This window comes from Saccostrea cucullata, unplaced genomic scaffold (genome assembly GCF_032062105.1).
Source record: "Saccostrea cucullata isolate Sc308-1 unplaced genomic scaffold, CSIRO_AGI_Scuc_v1 ctg1397, whole genome shotgun sequence".
Lineage (NCBI taxonomy): Eukaryota > Metazoa > Mollusca > Bivalvia > Ostreida > Ostreidae > Saccostrea > Saccostrea cuccullata.
This window is the reverse complement of record NW_026930260.1, coordinates 100,273-113,514: the sequence shown is the minus strand read 5'-3', so window position 1 is coordinate 113,514 and position 13,242 is coordinate 100,273. Positions and strand designations below refer to the sequence as shown.

Below are 13,242 nucleotides of genomic sequence, written 5' to 3'. Positions count from 1 at the left end.
TTTGAGATGAATTTATTCTACATAGACTTATACTGTATTTAATACTTGTAACTTTTTTTTTTTAATATGGCTGTAGGAAACATGAAGAGGAGGTATCCCCCCCCATTTTTGCCATTATATAATTATATGCCATAGAAAACATACTAATTTATGCCTGTGTCCCAAATGTCATGTAAACAATAACATATTTATATTAACTTATTTGCTTGATAAAAAAAAAATTCCTAGTTAGTGCCCCCCCCCCTTCCCCAGAAATTTTTGGTTGTGCATTCCTTTCCCATGACATTTCTTCTGCATGGTTGGCCTTTTAACAGATACTAAAAAACAGTTCCTATCTAAGTTTTAAAAAAAAAAGTTACATCCCACATTTTACAAATCTAAACATTATTTGGTGAACAGTTTGGAGAATTACGAAATATGTATTTCTTTTTTTTGATACATAGTAATTACTTGTTATATAAATGAGATAACATCTTTCTAATTATAAACAGAGAAAAATTTATGTCAATTATCATCATCTTTCTCTTGAAATTTTTAAATTATGACTAAATCAAATGTCTGCAAAGTTAGGAATATGTGTAATTCTGGAGGCAGAATTGAGAAAGACTGTATGCATTGAAAATAAACATCTTTTACTGAAGTTAATCTGATAAAATTGACCTGCAAAGCTCTACTGGATGTAAATGAATGATAGTGATGCATATCAGAGTGGCCAAATGTTATGTAACGTGTAATGCATAATGTGATAATAATTAGGTCCAATGCTTTGGTTTGTTTGGGTGTTTAGCATGGTTCTATTAATCCCCATGCATGGTTAAGATAGGATAATATGAAGTTTCCAAGATGAGTTATCACAATAATTTTAATGAACGACTTGTCTCACAAGCCTTTGCTAAATCTAGTACTGTCTGATGCCAGACAAACATGTTCAAAATGATATTAATGACTAACATGCATATACACTATTCAGAATGTGCTTTTAAATAGAATAAACGCCAAAAATTGGCAAATATTTTCCTATTAAAGCCAGAAACATGAAGGCCTTGGTTCAAGTTTTATATTATTTGGCGCATGAAGAAAGCAGTGAACAGAGATTTTCACCATAGCTATATGAGCACCGAGCTAAAGCTCGCCCCCATAAAAAAAAATCTTGAAGTCAGATGAAATAAAATTTTTGATAAAATAAAACCTACTTAAAAAAAATGTATCTAATTGTAGTATGATAAGAACATAATTTTGTTCAAGTTAAAGAATTGAAATTTTACTTAGAACTTTTACATTTATGACCAATATTAAAATCCCTTATTTGGCAGACATACCATTTTTTTAAAACCTAAAATGAATATGCAACACATCACTTATGTGATATCAAATGGGATTTTAATAACTGCATCCCTGCAAAAGTACAAAACTTTGGTGGCATTAATATCATAAATTAATAAATCATTAATTACAAATTTTAAATAATTGCAAATTAAGTTTTGTTTCATTTGATATTTTATTTGGACAGCCTGATATTCATTCGGACAACCTGTGTTCAGTTCCAAGGTTGCCCAAATTACCAAATTTTGATGAGTGTAGGACCCTGATTATGAATGTATTTTTTCATCCCTCTTAAAGTTTTTCCAATAAAGATGTAAGAAATATTTGAATATACATTTTAACCTCATACTTAATGATTATATTATAACCCCTCAGCCTTTGTAATCTGTAATTATTTACAATTAATGCACCTGATTCAAAACCATGATTGTTCAAAGCCATACCGTCGACATCATCTGATGCTAATGAACTCAAATCACTTGTTTCAATTTCAGCTGCTGAAATTCTTTGACTCTCATTGTGGCGTCGATTCTTTTTTAAAGTCCGTCTCTTTCTACTTCTTGCTTTGATATTTTGTTTGCTCTTACATCTTTTGCCCATTGGTGGATTTTCAAATCTTGAAAATAAAATGAATGCATGATTAACAGTGATATATTTATATTTGATGTTATTTAATGTTTATGTGTAAATTGAGCAATTAATTTTAACCAGAAAAAAAGGATGTAAATATCCAGGTACTGCCAAGTGCAGATGTCAGTGAGGTGTCACATTTGACCACACTGGGCTTTGCATTGGATAGCAGCAGGGCCATTTTACACACAAGATAACAGCTTTACAGCAAAGATAAAGACCAGCAGGGATTAACTTTGTTGTCCTAGACCTTGTATTTGTCTAATTCATTATAATGAGTCTCTCAGCATGTCAGTAGATGATCATTTCATTGTTCTTTAACTCTAAACACTTTTGCAATTGTTCTGTCTCTCCAATCTTTCTACCCCTTATCTCCTTTATCCAACAGAGCTCTCAATTACTGGGGAGAAACAGAGCTTTTCAGGCATCCACATCATAGCATTTATTGCATCCTGCTGCCAGAACAGCACTGCAGGGGGTGGAGGGTTATAATTTATGGTATATAATTCTATGTATATTTGTACATGTATTAAAGTAAAATTTGTATACAATGAACAAACAATAAAAAGTTTGGATTTTTTTTCATAAACTGATTAATTGAAATTCATATTCAATCAGGGAATATAATTCAAATTCATCATTATAAAAAAAAATAATAGTGATTTTCTAGTGTAAGTCATAAAATAGAGTTTGAAAGCCATAATAAAAAAAAATTCCTAGATTCTCATCAATTTTTTTTTAATCAGGGCGAGCAAGCGGCTTTAATTTCATTTTTTTCCCCCAGTTTTGCAGATTAATCCATGATACCCAAATGAAAGCCATAGTACATGTCCATTTATCTATTACTTCACTAATTTTTCACAACAAATTACCCTAAGGCCTTGTTTAATATATATTAGTTATAGCAATTACCATCTTTTTCAGCTGTCTTGATCATGCCGACATATGCAGGATTTCATTTAAAACCAAAGAAAATGTAAATGTTTACCGATCCCAATCAAAAATAAGACAAAGAAAAAAGAAATTTAAAAAATCGAGGCAGATTAAAAAATTGGGTCAGGTGGGAATGAGAATCTATGCATATTTTTAAAATGGTGTAATAATGACTAAAATGCATCATATTTAAGATTAAATTTTGTGCATTGGAACACAATTATGTAATGACAACATGTGTGTATGGCAGGAACTACTTGTTAATAAGACGTACACATAACAGTAAGAACCAATAACGTACATGTAACATATTTCAGGAATGCATAGACATAACAATAATGATGAAAAAACAGTCATAACTATTATTTGGAATTAATTTTAATATAGAGTTCCTTCTACATGTAATGAGAAATATAACTCATCATTTATTTTTTATCTGATTAAAATGCTGGATCTGGGCAAACTTAAGTATTTTATTAGTATTTTTTGGGTGCACTAATTTATTTTGGTTTCAATATTGTTTGTCAAGATGTTTCTCAGACAATCTCTTCACACGAATCCATGACATGATATAGTGTATACTATATATCTTATTAGCCAAGTGCTTAAGTGTAAAAAATTGGTTGAAAGAATTAACTGGCCAAGGTGTTGAAAATATGAAATTAACTACATTATGTAGTTAAAAGAAATGACATTTTTCCATCATTTTCAAATAGGTTAGATTTCACACGTTTGACAGGTTAAGTTTCACCCCTGACTGACTCAGATGAGACTGAGTGATATTAATTATTATTTGAAATGTTCTACAATGAGACCCACATTACTGATATAATAATAAACACATTCATAATTTTAACAACATAATTATCAACAGTTTATAAATTCAAAGGACGTGGGGATTTTTGGAAAGAAATCCTGAAATAATTTTTGTACCCATTCCTTCTCAACCCCCCCCCCCCCCCCCCCCAGCAAATACAATCCATTAGCATGATTAGCCTACTGAAACTCAATTTTTACAAATTAACAGATTCATTTCAAGTTTAATAATTAATTATACATATGAGTTCACATTAAAAAATCCCCACTCTAACAGTCTAAGTAGAGTTTGACCCAGACCCCCCCCCCCTTCTTCTAATAAACTCAGTAATAATATTGTACATATAATGTTCTGTATATGTAAATAGTTATTTAAAACATTTATAAATTACTTACAGTTGATGTAGACAAGTGTTCAGGTTTTAATGCATGTATATGGAAGAACTTCTTTCAGAGACTTCGTCGTTCTTTGTTCTTGAATCTAGTCAATTAGTGTTTGAGCGGGCTTTTTTGTTTTCGTACTAAGTAAATTAATCGTTGTTGAATTCGCTGATATATCGGTGACTGTTTTGATAACTTTGATTTAAGCACATAAAAACACCTGACTTTAAATAAAAACATTTTAAAAATCCTTTTCTATTTAAAATATTGAACAAAAGGTTGTATTGAAAAGAAATTGACAGTAATATAACAATAAAATAAAAACGCGAACCAATAAACGAACGCCTGTTTGGTACTGCCAAATATGGAGAGAGATGCTGACAGCCAATCACAAGTCGGGATGAAAGGGCGCTCAGGCATAAATGCGGCCTATCACGAATTCAAAAGCAAGATGCGAAAATGGCCAGTGTGAACATGGACTACAGCGGCCCAGAACAAGATAACGAGAGTCAGGAGAGTTTACATTTAGCGTTAGAAGATACGGAAATCGAGTCCCTAGACTGTAGTGATATTGATAGCACGACAATCACCCCAGTGAAGAAGAAAAAGCGCCACCGGAGCCCGGGCGCCCTTAGACGTGTACGTGTCCTAAGGCCCCTCTCCCAAACAAGTGATGCTGCGTCGGAATCTGACTCAATTCTGGTAAGGCTACTGTTAATATAAACTCTTGATACTGTACACACTATGTGACGTGACTGCACGTTTCTTTTAAATATGTAAAACGACTAGGTTGGGATAGAAAGTCACACTGCATTAGTTTTGATTTCTTTTTTTTTTCTTAAATTCTTTTAATTTTAATGTTCATTTACATAGATCTCATACCTTGGTATATTTGTGTTAAGACAACAAAAATAATACAGCCTTGGTTTATCTTTATTTTCTATTGAGAAGTTGGGGCTCATTTTAATAACACCCCCCCCCCCCCCTCCTCCCGCTTTTTGATAAATTTTAAGCTAGTACAGTATAGTATGAGACAGCTTTCATTAAAGTTATTAACACATCATTAGCTTATTACTTTCATTTTATTACAAGAATGCTAAAGAAAAGCTTGTACAGAGTTCAAGGAACAAAGAATCTGAGCCTGAGCAGACTCCGTCAACTTCTGGCAAGGTAATGAACTAAAAATGTACCGGGTGAAAGTTTATCAATCCATTGAGGGAGTGGGCAAGATTTCAGTTCTCCAAGACCAGTACTATTTCTGAAGGCACAGCTGATGGAAATACACCAGGTCGAGGGGAACTGAAATCTTGCTAACTCCCTCATTGATACACTTTTTTAACTGTTTTGTTATACCAATTCACAAGTTTTTCGAAATTTGAGATTTACAAAAGACTGAATTAGCTTTCAGTGGGGGATAAGCTTACTCGACTAATGCAAGGAAATTAGTCCATTTATATATTATACATGTACCGATAAAAGTAAAATCAAGAGATTTACAGATTACCAGGTATTAGCTTCTAAAGCAGAGATTCATATGACTAAAGCATGGGGATTGATTTTAAAGGAATTATTCACATTTTACTACATAATTTTTATATCAGTAGAGGTATAATAAATATATATGTATAATTGAATTGAGTGAATATTTTGTTTATGTAAAAAAAAATTGAATTAACTTCAGAAATGAAATTAGCAAAGAGGTTATGTCAATTAAAAAGAAAATTATGTTTAGAAATCAAGAGTGGCTGCTGTAAGGAGATCGCCAAGAAAAAAGAAAAGTGATGAGAGAGCAATACTGCAAGACTCAGACAATGATACAGATGCTGACACTCAATCCCCCCATGGGCAGTATGTACTCATTTCTTTTCTGGTTTGATTAACTTTAGCCTTAATTACATTCAGCATAGCATTTTCTTTGATAAATGAAATATTGCAATGCATTAAAAAACAAGTGTCATATTAGTTGGAATAGTACATATCTAAAACCAAAGTCCTAAATAAAAATTAAAAGAAAAAAATTCATTTAAAAAAGAAAATTACTCAAGTTATCAATTAATTATTACTTATACAGTTACTATGTCAGAACTTCTTTGATACTTTTATTTTTAAAGTTAATAAATTGTTAACAAAAACCTTAAATGTTTATGGAAGATTTGGCTCCAGTATTAATTGTTTCATAAGATATGTCTGTATGTGTCTTAGATGTCTAGCACCAGTGCTTTGAGAAGATCGCCAAGAAAGAAAACAAGCAAGTCATCCAGAGAAGCATCACAAAGAAATATGGACAACATAAATGTAAATTGAATCTTATAAAAAGCTTTTTTCTAAAAGTCAAGTCAAATTTAAAAGGGCTATTTTAATAAGTATAAAGAAAATTAATTAATAACTACCATGTGCAATTTTTTAAAATTCATTATCAATTCAATTTCTTAGGATCATTTTGATTTAAGAAAGCATGCACTTTCAAAAACTTATTTTAGATATTAAAAAAGCTTTTTTCCCAGTTACTTGCGTTGGAAAAGAAATAGTATGGTTTTTTTTCTCCCAAGACAAAAATATGTTTTCCACTCGCATACTTGCTACCTAATATCTAACAACATCCCACAGAGGGTCACGTCAGAGGTCAAATTCTATCAACCAATCAAATTGTCTCTGGTAAAATCATCGGAAATTTGTTAACTTAATCGAAGGGAATAAGTTTAGAGTTGTTCCGAATTTGACCTCTGATGTGACCCTCAATGGGGTGTTGTTAGCTGTTAGTGTAGTGAATATGCAAGCGGATCTAACATCTAATTTTAATCAGATAGTTACATATGTACCGCCTTATTTCATTGAACATTTGCTAGTATAAATGTTAATATAATGCATCTTCTTTTGCACAGAAAACTCCTAGAGGTCCTCAAGTACCTACTCAGCCTGAAAACTCCTCAGAAACAGTTACTCCAAATCGTACCTTAAGTAAAGGTAAGATTGTATCTTGATTAATATATCTCTGTAACTAAATAAAGCAATATCCAAACTGCTAATTAGTTTTAAAATGTGGATTATGATTTTGGTAAAATTCAATAAATATATCAGTGCTCTTTTATATATTATAATTTTACATTAATGTATAGAGAAAATCTTTAAAAATCTACTACTAAGGAATCTGGGTCAGAAAAGCTAAAATTACATGGAAGCATACTTGCATTTGGGTAGTGTAGATTCTTAAATATCCAAATCATGACCCCTGTGGTTTAGGTTAATTCGTATTACAAGGGGGAGGGGTCTGGTAAACAACAGCATAGCCAACTTTACTTAGAAAAGCAATGTGGTCCATTGGCCTCTTGTTTAAGAGTTGGTACAGATACTTGGGGGCTTTTAGGGTCTTAAAATTATGGACATGGACGTTATCCTTTGAGAAAAATAGTGACATTTAGTTGATATTTAGAAAAATATATTTATAACTTTTGTAAATGTACAATTAATTTTTTTCATTGGCAAGGTCTTGACATATTTTACATTTATTCAGTCAGTTTCTTTTTAGCATACCTATTAGTTTTTTAACACATATTACTGAGTTGAGACATTTTTGTCTATTTGTTAAGTTTTTCTCAGGGAAATTTTCTTTTATGATAATGGGGAAAAGACATTTTACCATTGGAACCCCCCCCCCCCCCCCCCCAAAAATGCATTGACACCTGATATGTTTTTGTACATTCTGATTCAAATATCAATGAGATGTTTTTATCTATTTTCTGTTAAATCTTTGAATTTGGTAAAATAGGTATACAAGGACAATTAAAAGAAATGCAAGCAACTCAAAAAGAAATCCTCTCAACAATAAAGGTGGTAAGAAATGAAGTACGGGATCTGAAGAGGGAGTTCGAAAAAAGAAAGGAAGAAACAAAAGAGATCATCAGTGTACCAAACAGAATAAGGGTAAATGAATTTAAGTAAAATGAATCGTACTGAAATTAATGAACAAACTTAATTGATAAATTATACCATAAAAATGAATGATCCATATTCTAATTAATAAAGCCTAAAATAAAATGTTATTTGTTTGCAGCTGCCTACCGACCCACTAAAATTCACCCTACCCAAACTTTTTTTAGCCATTTTGTAAAATTATTTTTTTTATAAAAATATTCAGGATATTGAAATTGTTTCATTGTGAATTTTTGTCTTTATCAATCAGTAGTTTATACCAAGAGTGGAGCTTATTCATGTATAGTAGGCATATGAAAAACTTTACCTACCTACCTACCCAGTCTAAGAATTATAGGTCGGCAACTGCAAACATAGAATTTTTTAAGCTTAGCCTAAATTATACATAATTATATTTTTACACAGAATAATGTAAAGGAATTTTACGCTTGTGGAGAGGACAGGGAATTAAAATGGGATTTCAAGAAAAGGTAAATTGTGACTTTTATTCTGTTGTTATCCAACCAGTATTTGTAGTTCACCTGAGCTTAAGCTTAGGGAATTTACTGATCACCTGTCTATCTGGCTGTTTATAAACGTTCACATTTTGGACTTGTTTTTAAAAAAAAACGCTCAAAAGACAGGGCCTTATTTCACTTAAATTATTATAATATTTAAAGGCATCTTTAGGTAAAATATTCACCATAATTAAATAAAGGTCCTTGACCTTTAGGAAGGAGAAGTAAACAAGATAAGTTTGATGTCATTATAGATCCCTCTTCTCAAGAATAATTGACCCAGAAGAGATAAAAATTGAGGAGAAAGTGCATATTCTAAATTTTTCAGATCATGTCCCCAGGAATTAATTTAGGTCACAAAACTTAATCAAGGTGTATCATTTAAAATGAATTTTTTTTTAAATCTAAAAAACCACAGGCCCATAAAAGATGATATTCATAACTTCATTTTAAACATTCTTGAGTTAGTCAATAGTGTAGTGTTTAGATTCTAAATTATTCAAATTATGGTCCTCAGGGGTTCAGTTGTCACAGAGTATTAACACGTTGGGTATTTTGTAAAAATAAAGAAAAAAATAAATAAGAAAAAAAAAGATCACTGAAAGTGAACAGCCAAGCAATAGTTTCCCATTTTTACCTGGAGTCATTTGCTGGTAGTGGGTGGAGGCTGTACTATTTAGGTTTACTAAGGGGGAGGGGGGCTCCTGATGAAGTGTCATATGCAGGGCCAAAGTGACCAAGATTAGCCCATTGGCCTCTTGAAAGTAAATTGAATTACCCGGAGTTATTTTTAAATGTATATTTATGCCCCCCTTCGAAGAAGGGAGGGCATATTGCTTTGCTGTTGTCTGTTGGTCGGTCCAATTAGTTTCCGTTCATTTTCTTCATAACCATTGCACATACTGAAATGAAATTTGGTATACAGGTATATCACATGAATATCGAAGTCAGGTTTTGTTTTGGTTACTATCAGACAATAATTGACAGAGTTATGCCCCTTGAACTTAAAAAAATTCCAATTTGCAGTTTCCACTCATTTTCTTTGGAGAGGTTGCACATATTGAAATGGAATAAAGTATACAGATTAGTCAGATGAATATCTAGGTCAAGTTTTGTTTTGGGTACGAAATCATCATTTTTGACAGAGTTATGCCCTTTTTGACTTAGTAACATTCCAATTTGTTGGGGAAGGGGGCATAAGTGTTTTACAAACATCTCTTGTTTTGTATTTCATTTCAAATTGGCTGGTTTCTTATCATTTTACTTGCATTTTAAGTTTCTGCTAAAAATAAGTGTACTGCTAAAAAGATCTTTGAATTTGTATCACTGTTTGGTATCTGTGGATTGTTAACTACATTACTTATAAAGGATTTTATTTTTTTTCTAAGATACAATGATGAAGCAAACAACGAAATGACTGACTTCATAAAGAAAAGTGTCAAAGGAGTTGCACCAGATGTGTCGAATGAAGTTTTAGATAGTAAGCGTTGTGATCAATCTATTTGAATACATGTAACATTAATTTCGCATTAAAACATGTCATTCACATGAACATTATAAAAGTTAATTGTCTTTGATAATCTGATATGATATAATTAAAATGTTTATTATTCCTTTCTAAAATTGCCAAGTTGAAGTGTCATTTTTGTCCAAATTTGCCTCGCAGGCTATGCTGTACTTGTTTGTATTTACTTAAAAATGCATTTCTTTTGGAAAATCATTAAGGTTCAAGCATCATTTGATATGAGTAAGCAAAGGGTTTATGAAGTAATCAAAAAAATTATTTTGCCATTATTATTTTTAAGAAATGAGATTTTTTTTTACAGCTGCTGTGAAGCGATATTTTACTTCTAAAAAGGAAGGGGCCACCAGAAAAGCAAAGAATAAAGATCTACTTCATAGGCAGCGTCAGGCATCTTATGAAAGAAAAAATGAGGTATCAAAAAATTATGAAACTCAATTTTATTTAAACAAAATCACTCAAAAGCTTCACCTGATACAAGCTTTATCATGATACAGTAAACACAAATTCTGCTATTTCACACAGTTTTTTTTTTCTCCAAAGTACTAGTACCGTTCCATTCCTATTAATCATCCGTTATAAATATCTAGAATCATTTAGAAAGTCCAAAATAATTTTAAGAAAGTAAATTGAATCTTCTCTATTGGATAACTTGTACATAAGTATTCCTTAAAGTGAATTATTTTTGGAACAATCCAATGATTATGTATGTCTGAAAGTGAAAGTTACCAACAACATTTGTTTTTGTCTATTCTCTATATTTCTTGGTGGAAAAATTTATCATTTTGCATGATTTGGGTGGATTATCCTATCTATTTTAAAGGAAAGCAAGACAATCTTAGTGATTCTGTATTGTAAATTTATTATAAAGAAAATGCATAAAATAACAAAGCCCTTTTTTAAATTTCATAATACCTGGGGCGCTTCATAGGGATTACTGTATACATGGAAATTTTTGCCCTGTCCTCGATCAGACGAATTTAAAATGGGGCAAATTCACATAACACCTCACAACATCTTCAACAGAACTATGACTTGGCGAATTAAAACGGGGCAAAATTGTTCACAAGTTCCAAAGGGCGAAAATAACCCTGTATACAGCTGTAAAGTGGATAAAACAACAGCAATTTTTTAATTAACATTTACTTGTTCTACTTATCCCACTATTTTAGAATTTTAATTCATTGATTTTAATACAAACTTTTTTTTCTAAGCAAGACTAAGTATTGACATTCCTGTAACAGATATCCAGTGATAGGTTTTATGCATTGTAGGCCCCTACGATCAGCTCAATTACTAAATCTTGACCCCTCTAATATTAAACCATATGTATTTTTTGTAATAAAGGACACATCATTTTGTGGGAAAAATTACATTTTGATAGATATGTATAGAAAAACTTAAAATACTTTAAAAATCTTAAAATATTACTAACAGTAACATAATTTATTTGTTCTGCCTTGAATTTAAAATTATATTTGTTATAATCCTCAGAAATTAAGACGAAGATTGGTTGCCACAGACAGAAAGAAGAATTGGCCAGAAGATAAGAGAGCATCAGTGAAAAAATTTTTAAGCCATAAACAGTCATACAAGTACATGTCCAGTGATGAAGAGGCAGCGGATGGCTTTATCTCACACCCATATTCTTGGGAAAGTGAGACATGGAAACATGTCAAGGACAGTTTGGATAAAAAATACTTGGAAACATGTCCACCAAGGAGCAAAAGACTAGTACAAAAACGAACAGCAGGTTCCACCAAAGAACAAGAAGCACCAGAACACGACGAAGAATTCAACTGGGTTTTCAAATAAACTATTACACTTGTAGTACTTTCTTGGTTTGATTGTTAGGCCATGCTTTGACTGCTGGATTTTGTCTACAAATCATTTTTTACATGTGTTTTGAAACTTTCTACCTTTTATTTTACAGTACTTAAATATTTGTAATAAAAAAAAATAATAACCTGATACACTGTTTATTGTTATATTTTGTCTATTGGACTGCTGATGAAGACAATAGGCTATATGGTTTAATATATAACACTATGAAATAATTTGTGCAGAGGAAAGATTAACTTTAATATATGTAAAAATTACATTTTGTTTAAGTAAAGGTGATTGAAATATACAATATGTTTACAATTGGTAAACTTTAAGTTTTATGCGAACAAAATACAATATTTTATGCCATGAAATGTTAAATTTACTGCCACTAATATACTTAAACTTTTATTTTACTGCAAACAAAATAATATATTTAATGCAATTAAATATCAAATTTACTTCTTTGTAAAGCCAAGAAAAAGTGGGACATTACATTATATTTAAGTAAAGTAAAGATGTAGTAAAGGTCACCTTTTAGAACTTTGACTTTTTTCAGTAAAGTCATTTAAAGATAATGTAAATTTTAAATTTACATTATCTTTACTGGCTTTGTAAAGCTATTTTTTCACGCAGTGTTAGAGGATCGTTACCAATACATGTTGTGATGATATTAATTTTATTTATAAAGCACAAATTACAACAACTCTTAAACTAATATAACTGCCCTAAGTGAAGAAATATTAATATAGAAAGCACAGAGAAATTCACTTTTACAAGGATACTCACTTCCGCCCCAGCCCGGGATTGGACTCTCGACCTACGGAATCTGTCTCCTAGCAGTGCAGGAACAGCGCGTTAGACCGCTCGGCTATCTAGGCAAGTTAAAAAACTTGCTTTCGATGCCGATGGAATTCTCACAGCGCTGCCCTTCACTACACAGTCATTGAGAATGGAAGTGAGATACAGTTATTTGGACATTAGTTTTTAGAGGATCGTTACCAATACATGTTGTGATGATATTAATTTTATTTATAAAGCACAAATTACAACAACTCTTAAACTAATATAACTGCCCTAAGTGAAGAAATATTAATATAGAAAGCACAGAGAAATTCACTTTTACAAGGATACTCACTTCCGCCCCAGCCCGGGGTTGAACTCTCGACCTACGGAATCTGTCTCCTAGCAGTGCAGGAACAGCGCGTTAGACATATATATATATATAAGTGTTAAATGAAATTTGGAAACTTCATTTTCCTTTTCTTTTATGATTATTTTCACCTGTGTGACATCGACTGTGAACTATTTTCAACTATATATATATATATATATATATATATATATATATATATATATATATATATATATATATATATATGTGTG

General features: G+C 31.4%; 1 protein-coding gene across 1 annotated transcript; it reads left to right on the top strand.

The window, feature by feature from the left end:
• The first annotated feature begins 4,542 nt into the window (after positions 1–4,542).
• LOC134283417 (uncharacterized) lies at positions 4,543–11,847 on the top strand. The gene is made up of 9 exons (XM_062765864.1): positions 4,543–4,785; positions 5,176–5,253; positions 6,286–6,378; positions 6,966–7,047; positions 7,850–8,004; positions 8,419–8,483; positions 9,899–9,990; positions 10,337–10,446; positions 11,527–11,847. Exons 1-9 carry the CDS (start codon positions 4,543–4,545, stop codon positions 11,845–11,847), a joined length of 1,239 nt encoding a protein of 412 aa, XP_062621848.1.
• The last annotated feature ends 1,395 nt before the right edge of the window (positions 11,848–13,242 follow it).